Below are 16212 nucleotides of genomic sequence, written 5' to 3'. Positions count from 1 at the left end.
AGAGAAAAAAAGGGACAGATTCGTAGAGCGAGTGAGAGGGGAGTTGGTGGAGTGAATGGGTTCGCGCGGCTGCTGAAAAGTTGTCGACTGACGAGCGGAAAACGCTTCGCCGCGCTTCGCGTGCCGCGTCACCCGTGAACTTTTCAATCGCCGATGATTATACGTGTTTGCGATGCCTTTCTCATGATCACGGTGACAAAATTTCCAAATGTTTCCGACATCTAGTACCTTAAATATAAATATCCTGACGTTATTTACTCCAACGATCGATTTTTATTAACCATCTAAGAGAAAGAAAAATGCCAATCACCGTGATCATTCGTCAGCATCGACGTACACAGCATTCAGAAGTACTTCAAGTACCTACAGGTCTCGCGTGATTACTAAATGAGGAAAAATCGTCGGGTCGAGAGAATTTATTTCCGAGTGAGGGTTGAAAAACCGTGCCCGTTCCTGCGTACCATGGACCAATAGCGATGCCGTGCGAGACGTTTCGGCGGCATCGTTGCTCGCAACGCACGTATAGTTGCCATTATGAGCCGTGGTTGCGCTCTGTATCATCAACGTAAGATCGTATTCGCCGATATGATGGGTAGTCGTCTCCGTCGAATTCAACGGCCTGCCGTCCTTCAGCCAGGTGATCTTCAACGGTGAGTCGCCCTCGCTGACCACGCAGACCACGTGCACCCGCGCGCCTTCTTGTATATTGGCAGGAAAGCTAAACGGATCGATTTTAGGCGGTACTGAAAATTACAGGAGATCACGACACATTTTTACTTCATCACGGACCGCAACGAACAATCTGCGCTCCTATGTCCGTCGAGTTTCGTCGCGAACATAGTCTCTATCGGTTCGAGGGACCGGAAGAAAATAATTTTTCCCTCTGTCCTTCTTTTTGTTCTTTTTCTTTTTTTCTTTTTCGTAAAATGATCGAGAGATCGTAAACGCGGAAGACGCGATTGAAAGAAGACAAAAGGCGTACGCATCGGTCGTTATCGTTCGATGCCTCATCGACGCGTAGTTTCAACCGCTCTATAGTCCCTTTCTTTTTGGTATTCCCGAAGCACCGACCAATTCGATTCGACCCGTGCAACGTTTTCAATGCATTCCTGCCACTCTTATGAAACGATCGTACCTTTTGTCGCGTCAACGTTATCCTCTCGACTCTCGAGTCGAACGACATAGTTGTGACATAAGGCTGATTATACATGTACGTATCTACTGGCAGTTTCATAATCTTTGCATATTCGATTTTTCTCTTTCTCCTAGAAAGATTCACGACACGTTTTTTTTTTGTTTCTGTCCTACCTGTGAAAACGGCTCAGCGCGATCGCTGCGGAAAAATCGTCGATCTGAAACCGTTATTAATCCAAAAAGAGTTTCACAGTTTTATCGATTCGGCGCTACAACTGGATATCAAGAAATCGATTAAACAATTGTACAATTAACGTCGATACTTCGTTCACCTTTTGCCTCAATTGGAACAACAGCGGGTGTCATTGGCAGGTAATGGGTCACGTTATCAGGTAATGGAATACGTTATAATACACGGTGTATTTTGATCCCGAACGAAAAAATTATATTCCAATTAGAAAACACGAGTACATTATCATTTGCGATGGAAGAAGATCGAGCCAGATAGAATTTCCCCCGAGTATATGGTTTCAATTTAGGAATATCGACGGGACCGTTCAATTTTATCTATCAACAACGAATCTCAAAGGAAAAATGAAGAAAGAAAGAAAAGAAGAAAAAAAGAAGAATTATTATAACGTTCGAACGTCGTTTCGAGAAACGAAACGGAACGTCTCAAGTTTCTCAAAGTTTGAATCACAAGTAGCGAGCAATGCACGCCTCGACGAGTGACTTTTCCCCGTAAAGACTCGACGTCGCGTCGTTGCGTTCCACGGAGGTTGTCTCGCGATTACAAGGACGGTCGTCTGGAATCAAGTTTCTCCGTGCTAAAATTCTGACAGAGCGTGCATCAACTCTGGTGACGAAAGATATATCGTTGACAAACGTAACGCTGTTATTTCAATTCCAGCAAATTCATAGAATTACGACAGCAATGACAGAGACGATTAAAAAACAGACAGAGAAGAAATTTTACCTTTCACTTCGATGTGAACCGTCTGGGAATCGGAGCGGCCTTGTTTGTTCTTCGCCGTGCACGTGTATGCGCCGTGATCGGTGCTTCTGTCGACGTGATGTAGTACCAGAGTTCCATTTGGGAACACTTCCTGACGTCGACTCGTCGGTAGCACTTTCCCGTCTGTGGGTAGCAAGGAAACGTTATCTCAGTTCGACGGTCCAATTCTTAAGCAAATTCAAGACAATTCTTTGTCTTATCCGGAAATGAATGGATATAGTACGAGAAAGTTGAGGGAAAGATACTTTGTTGACATTGTGATTCTTTGTCCAGGTGCAATTGGTCGTTTAAGGTCACTTTCTTGACTTTGAGCGAGGATGAGAGATAGACAAGAAAGCGAATGTTCGTGCTAGAATATCGATGTTGAGCGAGGATTCGGAGAATGTACGTAAAAATTTGGCATGCACGATGTCACGTACAGATTTGGTGGAAGAGTGCAACGCGCGTGAGATTTTCGCGAATACGATTCAGAAGCGAGAGTTTGCGTGAGCCGTGGAAGAGTTGAAAATGAGATTCAGAATTCAGAGTTCGAGAGAATCGAGTCGTATCGAGTAATAATCGATCATACTCTTTTACCATTCGTCGTATAATTAAACTACTGTGTTGTTTCTTGCATTGGATATAACCGGTATCTATCAAGTAATTTTATATTCTTGAGCAAAAATCTGTCTGTAATTTAATACGTTCACAAGATCGAGAGAAATGTTGCTGTGATTTTGTGTTAGACGATAAATAGAACAAGTAGTTTCGATCGGTCAATCGATCTGGAAGAGTCGAGTATCACGCGTTGACATACTTATCGAATTCGAAACGAGAGCACTCGCGAGAGCTTTCCCATTATCGTTGGATGAACCCACCACCCAGGATAGTTTCGTGACGCGCGCCTAAGCGACGAACTTCGTCCACGCACAAACTTCCTGGCTTCTCGGCGTAAAATCGTCGATGTCGAGTGTAGTTGAGCTTTCAATACGCTTTCGTAGCGGCGAAGGACGACTTTGAAAGTGTTACGGGGGTATTGCGCGCTCGACGTCACGCTAGATCGCTCGTAAAAGGGAGAAAGTTACGGGGGCAACGTTTGAAACTTTTCCAAAAGTTCGGTTCATCATTACCGGAAAAGAAACGCTCGAACTTGCTCGTTCCCGTTCGGATGGCGGCAGCAGCCTAGAGTTTCTCCGGTCGACGAAATAAAAGCTCACGAGCTCTCTTTCGTTCTCCAACCCTCTCCCTTTCTATCGCGCCTCTTTCTGCCGTCATAGCTTGCGCTTGGCAAAAAGTTCATTTAAACCGCTAGAAAAACCAACGGTACTTTCAGTTGCTCTGAAATTCGTCTCCTTGCCGGGCAGATTTACGAGGACGCGCGCAAGGCAACTTATTTACGGGCTCTTTATGCGCCGCGAACGTTTCAATTCCCGCTTTAATCTTTATTTTCCACGCCACGGAGACACGAGAAGTCAAAAAGGATAACTTCGTAAGGTAACGGACGTTCGAAAGATCAGAGTAAACACCTCCGAGATTTGGAAAATACAAAGGCCGCGAGAATAAGTTCGTTCGAGTCGGTAACACGCGTCCCGCGTCCTTCTCACTGTTCTCACCGGTAACTTAATAGCGCGATGGCGTTTTCATGAATAAATGGATGGCTTACGGTCCGAGTTACTGTATTTTGTATAAATGTATTGAATTTATGTATGTTTCGAACTGATATCATTCTTAATGTATATTTAACTATTGTATTCATTCTCCTCTTTTCGATTTATCAAATAAGATACAATATAATCTCTGTTGAAAATAATTGTGGAATTGGATTTAACGTACAGAAAAGTAGTTAAAGATTGAATTAAGCGATTATACAATCGGACAGGGAGTGATTTTGTTTGAGAAAATTAGGAATAGAATCTTTTCATACGACGCTCAGTTTCAGAGGAAATCGAATTTGAAAAATTGTCAGCTATACGTTAACTTACGGTTAAATACCGATTAAGTACGAGGAAACAATTCATAAAAGGTTATTTTACATATGAAAGTAAGTAAAAGTGCAGAATATGACTTTCCGTTTAAGGCCTGGTTTCTAAGAAAATAAAGTTTAAACATATTCAAATACGAATTGATATACGCGCACGATATATATTTCCAAATTTTATTCTTCACGAAATTGAAGCATCTTACGAAAATACATATGGTCTACACTTTCTGCTTAGTTTCAAATGTAGTTTAAACCCCTGCCGACTATTTACTCTCGTTCAGTGCGCAATTAGCCAAATTTTAAATATATCTGTTAAATCTTCGAAGTCGCTTTTTTTCGGAAACGAAACCTCAAATGAGAAAATGTTATACAAAATTTTGTTCTTTTTGTATTTCTTTCACGTAGAATCAGCCCCTGCCCGGTCGCATTACGACCACCGTTTTAATCTGTATAATTAAATGTTCCCAAAAAAAGGAAATTAGATTTAGAAGAGGAAAACATTTTTTTTTTTTTGGTTGGATTTTTTTTTCGTCGAGATGCGTTGGTTAGCTACATATTATAAACCAAGAGTCAATAAAAATTTCGATTATTCAGCGATCAGAGTGATCGGTGCAAAGATTCTCATGGGCTACGCCACTGAAATAACTAGCGAACACTGACCTTTCTCCCAAGTGATGCTCGCGATTGGGAAACCAGCGACCGGACATTTGATAACGGTGGTTTCGCCAGCCACTGCGCCGTAGTTCCCCATCGGTCGTACATGGGGCAGGCCGTAAATGTTGAGACGGGCCGAATGGTGAACCTTCGCCATCCGGTTCGCTGCTGTGCAACGATACTCCCCGCCGTCCTCCACGTGAACCACGCTGATGTTCACATGCGATATTACGTCACCGTGCACCGTCACATACTGGCCTATCATAAACCTGTGGGCAAGCAGTAGAGATTCCGTACGGATTGTAGCGTTACGTTACGCTCGCAAAGCCAATTTCTCATTTAGCGCGTCAAGGAAAAAAAATTTCGCAAGCGAACCGTCCAATTTTCGGGCTGCCTGGACAACGTAGTTCGATCTAATTTTCATCGCGGCACCTACAAATTGTATTTGCAAATAGAGGAAGGCAACTCTTTTTTACGAAGCTAGCACGGATATTTAAATAATTCTAACTCCATATAAATTCACAAGATCAACCAAACAAAGTTTAACCAACGAGATTATCGAAACTCTGAAATTCTCTCCGTATCCTAGCGTCACGTGAACCTAATAATCGGAATCGAATCGGCTTTTGTAAATCTCGCGTCATCTAATATTTTCCTGGTTTATTGGATCGTATGGTGGAAAATCAAAAAGCGGATACGCGTTTACCACGCGTTTGTTCCCTATAACGAAATCATTATCGGCTCGATCACGAGTCGCTTAACACCGTAAATCAACCAAAGCGACTCGATATAAAAGAAAGGAAAACACAGGTGGATACATTATTAATAGCCTGCACGCGATCCCGTCAAATCTATCATTCTAAATCGAGCGACTCTAAAAAGTTTAGACTGAGCCCGGTTGATTGGTAATTTTCCCCTCAATTGGTTCGGAGAATCGAAGCCCGCAGGCAGGTATCCGTTCCCACGGGACCTGGCGTTATAACGTTCGTAAGCGGTCTGATTTTCCATCGGCCTGCGGTTTAATAACCGAAAATAATTGTGTACACACTATCCATCGATTTCTGATCTTTTTCTCTTTCTTATTTCCCGTCGTTCGTGGCTCCGTCGGCTCTTAATCTCCTGGCTGAGGCGTAAGAGTGAAAAATGATGTTGTTACCTGTCGTTTTGTGGAAGAGGAAACCCGTCCAAAGTCCAAGAGAAGTGCGGCGTCGGGTTTCCGGTGGCGATGCACTTGAGCGACACCGAAGGGCCAGGCTGGATGGTCTGTTCGATGAATTTGTACAGAAGTTGCGGCGCCGCGTCTGAAGAGCGCACCATTAAAGTTTTAAACGCTTCCCGATCGCCGTGGCGGAACGTCGAAGAGCAGTTTTTATAATTACGCGAAGGACGCCGCGTTAATGGGCGTTAAAGCGACCGAAGGTGAACGAAAGCGTGGAATAAAATTTTCTTGCACGTGGTTCCAACGATTTTAGAGATAGCGTACGCGTTCCGTGCAAAACTCATAGAGTTTGCATTAATAAAAAAAAAAGTTAAAAAAAAGAGAGAGAAAGGGGAGACAGAAAATATGCTGTAGGTAATTCAGTTGGTTATTTTGTTCCACGTTTTCATTTTACCGTTTCGATGAAAAATCGCATTTTTTTGCCACTCTCTCTCTCTCTCTTTCGCGGAGAGAGGAATTGTAATTCGACGGGGGTTAGGCGATGTTCTCCCTCCAGCGAAGCGCTCGCGGTGCAACCGAAAACTAAATAACGTATCCAGCAACATTACGCCGGGCCAGCGTGTTTCAATTTCACCAGGTGAATCGATCGTACTGAATTCACCCAGAACACATCCAGATTTCGAAATAATTCAACGGTGCGTGGGTACACGCTATAAGCAGTTAAATGCATGCAAATTATTCGAAGGGATTTGACCAATGGAGAGTTGCTTCCTCCAATTATACGGGTCCTTTCCTTATTGCGCGAGAACCGTAATATACGAAACAGATGGTCGTCGATTCGGCCGATAACTTCGACGAACTCCGTTCTACATGCCGTCGCACCTCAGTTTCTCTATCATCGATATTCCACCTCCTGCCCGTTTATACGAACGCTAACTCTACATAGAACGCATCGCGATTATGTTAACCGAGCCCGTGCTCGAATTCATTCAAATCTCAAAGTTCGGCCACGCGGTGGAGAATTCGTACGGGGTCAAACATCGAGCAGCTAGTTGCCGGGTGAATATTGAGGCGGTTGCACCTGGTTCAGGTGGCCCCTGGGTGTCTGGGGTCACGCACACACAAGGAGGCGGCGCGTACGTTCCATGGAAACGATCCTGGCTCGCCGCAACGCGGGGTATTATGCACGCAACATTTACATGACAAGACCTGTACGCGGGCAGAACTATCGATCTGCGGTTTGACGCCTGAACTCGAGTGCCGCCTAGTGAATTAACCCCAAATTATAGAGCCGACAATAACCGAGCTGCACAGAGTTGCGCGGCTGTTTGCTCACGGTGTAAATCAGGATGCCGTATTGCCGAATGCCACGCCCTGTTTCGCGGACCGCATATTATTCTACGGGGGTCTGCCGCTTTCGTTGCCATTCAGCCCATAGACCGATTATCGAAAACTTGGCAGCATATCGCCCACGAAGCGTCCACGATATCGCCCAGAACCTGCGGTCGTTCGATGCTTCTCCTCTTCAACTCGCGTGTAACGAGCTGAGCATCGATGTTGCTTTAGTATCATCTTTGATATCATAGAATTTGATATCTGGTATCACAGAAACACGATGAAATATCGATTCAGTATAGAAAAAAATATTTTTTCCCCATTAAGAGGATAACCGTGTGTTTTTATTTTCGTACGCCTGAAAGTTGTTGGTTCTGGAATTATTACTCGACGTTCGGTGGCAATTTGTAGTTATTCTCGAATGCAGAGAAATTCTGAATCCAATCTGGCAGGGTTTAGCACGTGCGGCTTTGATGAGGCTTCAGGTGGTTCGTACTGGTTATCAGATAGTCGCAGTAGTACGAGTCGGCCATACGGTTGTCATTACGCGATTGTTATGGAAACGTCGGAATAATTGTTCTTTCTTGCATCGCATGTGCTTCGCGTTGCGATTACTCACTCGATCGCCTATCGAATTTCGCGTCAATGAGTCCACGATATAGAAGTTTAGTACCAACTTTTGATTGTCTATAGCATTTTCATTATGCCCACCGATTATTTGATTAGGAATAACGAGAATTTTTAACATTTTAAAAACTCGTAGTAATGTTTTTAGCGTATTTTATCTTCTGGTATGTGGATTGCGTGGAAACGTAACGGATCACGTTGATAGGAAGCGGAGCGTATCGGACGACGCGGTGCGACGCAACGTAATTCGACAGGAAGACATTATTTACCGTGGCGTGATTGCCAGTTCTGTAAACGCGTTAAAGCGGTATAAATAAAATGGAAGTTTGCCAGTATCACAAATGGCGCTGGGATTTCTGGCGTTCTATGAAAATGATGACGGGGTATTACCGCTCGAAATTATCGTTCGGTTCGTTCCAAACATCCCTTTATTGTTACGTTCATTTAAAAATAAAACGCTACACGCGCTTGACCCGAATCGGACGGAATATTGACTTATGCTATGGTCAGGTGAAAAATTTAATACCGGTATTTTACAAAATATTTCGCAATTTCACGACCGACAGAATTTTCTCGCGGAATTATTTGGCTTGCTGCCAAAATTCCCCTTCTCTCTAATTCTTTTTCCTGACCATATGTACGTTCCATAAACCGTTCTGCTATCTCCGGTAAAATAAATTGGTAAAAGGAAAGAGAAAGAATGGGAGATAGGGAGAAAACAGCACGCACGCGGTGAATAGAAGAATTCTACGTTACGCGAACGTACATCTGTTTCCTCCTTTTCAAAGTCGGTTCGATATCGTTACAAAAGTTAGCCGCTTTGATTCTTTCCCTTTGTTACGCGATAGGATTAGTCCGATTCCAATTATTTCGAATTGCACAAAGCGATACAACACATCGAGATGGAGAGAGACCGAGAAGAGAAGAAAGAACGATTTCGATTCTCGGTCTTTTTTTCCGACTGCCGTCCGGTTAAATGCATAAATTATTTAAAAGGACAGTAGTGCTGGTCGATGAAAAGGAGACCGTGCGTTCGCGTGAACAAAAGGAACGTACAAACGGGGAACGTCGTGACTTATCGGCGGACGGAAAGGGAAAGTTATTAACTGCGGAGAGCTGAACGTGTTCTCTAGCCGGCAGACCGAACGATCGGCGGAATTCCAACTTTTTTCGACGTTTAAAAATTTCCACCGTGCGATGCCCTGACTGAGAAATAGAGTCGAGCTGGGAAATAAACGAACGCCTGTCTTTTCTCCGCTCTTTCCGTTCGACGAGGACATCGTTCAATACGAGCTAGAAGCACAAACGTTAGTCGAATAAAATGGACTCTTCGTCTTCGTTAAATTAGTTACAAGTAGTGGTTTTAGAGGAAAATTTGAGCTTGATACGTTTCTGATACTTTGCTCTCGCGCGGCGATAGTCGGTATCCATCAGTTACGAATTCGATTTTATTAAAAGTCGTGTTAAAACATTTTTCTCGATGCACAATTTCGCTGGAACCAGAATTTCCTCCAATTAAGAGTCAATATTACACGTCGCGCGTTCTTATGATTCTTTCCTGCTATTTGATCCGTCCTCCAGAAACGTTAACGTGCTTTCGAGTACTTGTTCTCGCGTCTCGAAGTAGTTGGTAAAACAAGAGGTTCGTAGATGGAAGATGGTAAACGAAGACATCGGTACTCGAAACATCCAGCAGCCAGTGAGAAATGTCGGCTGATGCTTCAGTCTCGTGTACGTGACACTAAGACGAAAATAGCGGTAGGTATGTACGTGCACTTAAGACGGTCGACTGACAGCGTCGCCGTTTAAGGTAATGGATTATGTCACAGGGAGTAAGACCTTTTCGTCGACGACGCCAGTTTTAAAGACGTCAGTCGGGGAATATTTGGCCGACGAAGCGGCCATCCGTCCTGGACACTGCGGCGTTCGTTTTTGCGCGGGAATTTCGAGCGGATACCAACACTTTTAAGCAACGTTCTCATCCCTCCGTTCGCTGGCGATGCGTTTCTTTCACTCGACGAGCTGGCGGCGGCCTCGCCCGGCTTCCCACCCTCGTGACTAAGACAAATGGTATGTATTTATTTCACGGCACGCCAACCAGTGGATTTCTCCTTTCTCCATTATGCATCGCCCTCGTTAAGCATTTTTTTCTCTCTTCCTTTCGACGCTTCTCTCCTGCTTTTTCTCCTTTCTTTTCGCTGTTTTCTTCGCCCTTCCTTCACCCTTTCCTTTCGTCCGCCGTGCCTCATACTCCTTCTCGTTCCTGCACGACTCGCGCAGTCTTATTTCCCATCTACCTAGCCAGACCGAGCTTTTTGTCGCGTCGCCCTTCTCGAACTTGGCTCGTTCCGTTCGCGAGAATGGGTTTAGACCGCGGAGACGCGACGAGATCGGGATAGAAACCGACGGAATAATGAAAGAATTCGGTTGAACGAGGGATTTCCTGGGGACACAGATAAGGGTGAAAGTAAGAGAAAGACAGAGTACCGTTCGCTGCAAATAAGTTGGAAGGGGTGAGCAGCCGGATGCGACGAAGCGTGGAATCGTGTTGCCAGACTGGATATAAATTCCAGATGAAATTCCAAACTAAAGGTTCGCAGAATTTTATACTTGGTCCGATATCGATTGGTCGATGGATCTAAGTCGAATGAAGGGCCTTCTTCCTCGTCCTTCTTCTCTCGCTCTAAGGGTCGATCGAGAGCCACGGATGCGTATCAGAAGGCGAACGTGCCCGTTAATTAAAAATATTCAACCCATCCGACCGGACAAAGCGTCGTCGTAATACGTACCCCTCCTTCCTTCTTTTTTTTTACCTCGTTTAACGGACTTAATTTCGCGAATGGTCGATGAAAAGCTATCAAAAAAAAAGTCGACGAGGTAGTCGTGCGAAAGTTTTGCAATGGAGACCAAGCCGGTGCTTGGTTAACGGGTAATAGCTTTAATTTAGCCTTATTATTTTCAAACGAGACTTTTATAAAACTTCCACGGAGCTCGTGGAACTCGCCAGGGAAGCAGGTTACGAGCGCTTAGGTATACTAATCCGTCTTGACTCTTTGCGCAACGCCTTTAAGTACGTCTTCGTGTTGTACGAATTACGCGCGGCAGGGAGGCTAGTGAGGGGTTACTTTGGTAACGCCAGCTATGGGGTCTAACGCCAGATATATTTTCATTGGCCTTAAATTTTTAACTTTCGAAAAGGTAATTTCGCGTGCCAGGGCCACGGCGTTAACGGCCTCTGGTCTCGTCCATTTCCCCCGTCTTATCCACGCACCGTTCATAAAACAGGGGCGAATGAGAGTTTAAAGATTAAAGCCACTCACCCCCTAGTCGAAGCTCCGCGGTCGCCTGTACCATCTCGTAGTCGTTCTTCGCGAAGCATTGATACATTCCTTTGTCGTCCCTCACCACAGAAGAGACGCGCAACGTCGAGCCATCTTTCCCCGTGATCTTGCTTCTACCAGAGGCGCTCTCTCCCACGGGAAGTCCGTCCTTGGTCCAGAAGATCACCGGGATTGGTTGGCCAGTGACGGAACACTGAAATTCCGCGTCCTTGCCGAGGTCGACGGTGACCTGCAACAGTTATCGATTCCGAGCGCACGTTCGCCAATAAATGTCATATTTAATATCCTCGGCTGTCCTCGGAACTTAATATCGTTCCGAAGGAAAAGTTGGCCGATTTCGAGTGGATTCTGCTTTAAAGCTACAGCAGCTGTGCGATGTTCCTCTCGACGTGAACATCGATTCCGGCACGAGCGTGTATAACCGAGAAAGGATTTCGGAAAGCTAACTAACCGATACCAGCTCGCTATATTCTATATCCTGTACGATAATTTTTCAACGCGTTAGCAAACTAACGGCTGCAGATTTTATGACTACCGATATCTGATAGCATTTGCGTGATTCTATTCGAAGGATGGCTCGTTATACATTATGTATATGTACATTATGTAATATATACGTATATTAGTTGGCAAAAGAAGCACGTATTTTGTAATTGTAACGACGGAAAGTAAAGATCCGATTACAGGATTCTTTGGAATCTGGCGTGTGCACAAAAGACGATAGATAATATCATGGTTGAGCTTTGCTCGCGGCGTTTACCAAGAAGAATCGCCATATTAATACCTGCCTCCAATTTCCTTCTCCATTTTGGAAACTTCGACGAAGTATCGATTCCGGGAAGGCATCCTTTGATCTCTGTCAAACGTTTCGTCGAAATTATCAGAGATCGGAGCTGTTTAATGCGCGGTAGACAGCTTTGTAGAGGTCGATACAAACGTGATCGTGAAAAAGGTAGGAGGGCTAAGTGGCACGCGATCGTTCTGGAACGTCACGCCGCGTTGCGAGAAAACGCCTAACGTGCTTAGGCACAACGAGGCGAATTCCAGTACACCGTGCGCCAGCATACCGGCAAATCGAATGTCCTGTTTGGTATTTCATCGTCTACCTTCGAGAGCTTAATTGCTTCCGGGTCGTACGGTCATTTTCCTTTGATCAGTTTGCCCTCACATCTGATTTATCTATTAACGAGAATCGTTCTCTGTAAACGAGTTATAGCGAGCGCTTCAACGACGAAGCTTTTATATACGAAACAATAATAAGTCGCGAGACGATTGAATTCTGGATACGACGATTCACATTTAACTGCAACTACAGATCGAAAGAGACTCGATCAAATTACCGGATATGGAATGGGCAAGACACCGGATCTCGTTGCAGCAATTTACGTAATATCTAGAGAGCGTCGATGTATTATTTTCCATTACATTCCAGTGCCTCTTGATGTAAATTATTTACCATTCTAATTACTCGGAAAACTGGTACTATAATATGCAACAATGCTTAGTACACCGTTATTATTATATTACAAGCATCGGAACGATCCTAATGGTAGGATTAACCTGTGCTAAGTAGAAAAGACAGAGCCAGGCAAGACAGACCGCATGCCTACCGCGAAGCATTGAATCCGATGTACCGGAACGCGGTTGAATGGAGTAGCTTACTGGCATTTCCATATGCATTTTCAGTCGCTTAATTGATCACCGATCGAGGAAACGAGCCTTTGATCTAGCTAGGAATCTCGTCTTATGTATTATTGAAGAGGCCCGTTTATTCGGTCATTGGCGATATACGGCAACGACGATTCTGCGCCCTGATTACCACCGATATATCAATACACGTACGCTCATATGGATGTGCAATGTACATTGTATAGTGTACACTTTGGGCCGGGTTCGCGTTACGTCGACCGCCCTCGGGTCATGAATTTCGAAGGCGTTCCATGCGTCAAAGGCTTGTGGAAGAGATTCCTCGGGCATATAATACACCGAGCGTGCACCGATCGATGAAAAAGAACCGATTTTCTCCGGTATAGTTCGATGGATTGCAATAAACTTGCCGCGGGATCTATATTCAAATTGTAGGATCGCGGGGCCGATTTCCTCGGGTTACGGGGCGCGAACAGTCGGTTCAAGGGCAGAGAAATTCGACGAGAGGCGTCGCGTGCTGAATCGAACCACGACGACGGCCATTAAATATTGTCAAGAGGATCGCGCGCGTTGCTCTCGCCTGGCTTCTTTTGTTCCACGACCCCGAAGGAAACTTTCTTTCAAACCGAAGACCGCTTTAAATATCCTTTGATACGGTATTCAAGCAGCCGGAGGAAGGAATGGGAAATAAGATGCGCAAGGATGCCACCTTTAAAGGCGACCGAACGAGCTGGCTGCAAGGGGTGAAGGAACAAGAAAAAAAAGGCGAATCCGCGAGGGCTTCGAGTTGCACCTCGATCCACGCTTTGTCCCCGTTGTTCTTGTCTTCTTCTCGCGGTATCGTGGCGTTATTACGACGACCAACGATGCGTTTACATTGTCGATATAACCGCAATATAGACCGACTCGATGTCTTCCTTCCAGGCGTCTCCTATACCGGGTAAATGGAGTAACAGAAGATAGAGAGAGAGAGGGAGAGAGAGAGGGAGAATTATTGCGAGAATGTCTAGAAAAATAGGGGCAAATAATCATAAATTTTGTGGAACGTGTACAAGACTGTGTGCCCAAGCTGGAGTGGAGGAATGCAGCGGAATTTTCTCGATTCGCTACGTTCGCGAGAGCGTCGTCGAGTAAACGTTCCAGGATTAGAAGAATGGAACGATCTTTGTTATGTGAAAACAGAATAAATCGGATTGCACTGGCTTATTTCCTTTTCTGTATATTCCACCTGCCTTGTATTAAGTATCGCGAAAGATTTTTGGTGGGGCGAAAAATTTGGAGACCGGTCCACGTAGCTACGTTGTTAAACTGCGATTTGTGAGGCAGAAAGAGGTAACCCCCCCCGTCGTGGTTATCTGTTTAAACAGTCGATCAAAAATTTTATTGAGTGGAAGTTCGCGTTAAGAAGCGTTGCGTGCGATCAGAAGAGGCGACGATGATTTTAATAAAGCGAGGACAAAATAGGCCACGTTAATGGAAGGAAGCGCCATCGAAGCAAATGCCGGCTAATACACGAGGGAATTCGTCCGCAATGAGCGTTTCTTTGCCGGTGACTGCGAAAGTTATGCGAGAAGCTTCCAGCGAATGAATGATATTTCATCGATTCTGTTCCCTGATCCCTTTCTCTCTCTCTTTCTCTCCACCAAGATATGATATGGACCAATTGCTGATCCCTATTTTCTTTTTTTTTTTTATAGGATCCATCGACTGTCGTTGTAACGACCACATACCGACCGACCGCTCCGATCCGTTTTACCGTTACCGAATTTCGGCACACATTAAAACCATCGCCTATTTTCCGCTCCAACGATGGTTAAACCTTCCAGCTTTCCCAACGAACGAACGAACAAACGAACGAACGAACTACGAGTCCCGATGCAGGGAATTCTCAAATCCCGTGCGCGTTTCTCAAATTCACAAGGGAGAGAGGGTATATTTTGTGCCGAATGGTTGGAGATCGGCATCGGATGACCGTAATCGAGCGTCGAATCGTTCAGCGACAAGTTTGAAAATTTTAGTCGAAAATCGGATCAACGTTCGCGTGGGATAGAAGGGAGAGGGCGATTGGTTGAATGGACCAACCTGCATCCATCCCCTTTGACATTTCGTTTTAAACGCTATTAATTATTCCGCTTTGCACGGCCAATCGACGCCCCGGTTAATACGCTTACAGCGACGTCGGAGGTCAACCCCGGCAGCAGCTCCGGCACCAGCCCCGGTACAGTGCGGACAGCGATTCGTTGTTTTGACGGGATATACGATTTGCGAGGTTGACCTGCCACCGTTACGCGTTACGCTTAACACGGTACGTGGCGCGTATTTTCACGATTCACCCGGGGGTTCGACACGATCCAATAACTTTGGCAACCCAGCAACGACGAAACCATGGTGCGCGAATCACGATCGTTGTGAATCATAGGCACGTCGATCGACTCAGGGTGGTAGGTTTGATCGGTTTCTCTTTTATCGTCGTCACAATACGCGTTCATCGTCCCGAGAAACATTGCCAACACAATTACCGAGGCTTGTTAAAAGATCAAAGAAACTACGAGGAACTGCATCGCACCGGGTTCGAAGCGGCTCCACGAACCGGCTTACTAATTAACGGAAGTTAATACTAATTAATAGCAACGTCTCGTTCACGGTGAACAGAACGAGTTGCTCGTTATTTCTCTTCGGCCGATATTCACAGATAGGTACACCAAGTGTTTCAACTGTGTGCGATGTTTTCAAGATTTATCCACCGTCTTGGCAGGGATGATAACTCGGTCTGTCGTTATCCGCGCTACCGTGTTTACTCCGACGTGATGTTCAATTATCCACATCGATGAGAATTAGTCGACGACGACGACGACGACAACGACGACGACGACGCGACAGGAACGATGACAACGAAGACCAGACTTCCCTCTTATTCCCCTTTCCCCGTAGTCGATGCGAATTTATTCGTGAAGCGCTCGCGACCTCGAGATACCGTAGGTAGTCGTCCGTGGTAGGAGAAACGAGGATCATCGATTTAACAAAGTCGCGGTGCAACGAACCGTTACGTTGCGAGGGAAGCACGCTGGGGGTAGTTTACAGATCTGTTGAAAATAGAATCGGCGCTCGTCGAGAAGCCTTAACATTCTCCGACAGAGAAGGAAACGAAGAAGGGAGGAGAGCAAAGGGTAGAAAAAACAGAAAGCGGAAAGAGGAAAAAGTAACCACGGTAGCTCTCGAGTTGTTTACGAAATAGAATAAAAGAGAGCTAACCTGTTGAGGTATCAGTCGGATGAAGAGAAGCTACTTATCATCGAGAACCGCGCGGTCCTTTTGCTGCTTCTTACGGAGCAACCGTAAC

The 16212-nt window shown here is 45.2% G+C and overlaps 1 protein-coding gene across 11 annotated transcripts in view; it reads right to left on the bottom strand.

Annotated features, from left to right (window-relative positions):
* Positions 1–16212, bottom strand: part of LOC100644003 (Down syndrome cell adhesion molecule-like protein Dscam2) — a 173307-nt gene that overhangs the window by 21758 nt on the left and 135337 nt on the right. For 10 of the 11 annotated variants that reach the window (XM_048414430.1, XM_048414431.1, XM_048414441.1 and 7 more), the window contains 4 exons: positions 11205–11454; positions 5920–6064; positions 4770–5032; positions 2111–2272 (listed from right to left, as the gene is read on the bottom strand). In XM_048414430.1, coding sequence (XP_048270387.1) covers positions 2111–2272; positions 4770–5032; positions 5920–6064; positions 11205–11454 — 820 coding nt within the window. Of the gene's footprint in view, positions 1–461; positions 744–2110; positions 2273–4769; positions 5033–5919; positions 6065–11204; positions 11455–16212 lie in introns of all 11 variants that reach the window. The other variant, XM_048414439.1, reaches the window with a different exon arrangement.

Source organism: Bombus terrestris, chromosome 2 (assembly GCF_910591885.1).
Source record: "Bombus terrestris chromosome 2, iyBomTerr1.2, whole genome shotgun sequence".
NCBI lineage: Eukaryota > Metazoa > Arthropoda > Insecta > Hymenoptera > Apidae > Bombus > Bombus terrestris.
The sequence above is the reverse complement of the archived record's forward strand: the minus strand, read 5'-3'. Positions and strand labels throughout refer to the sequence as shown.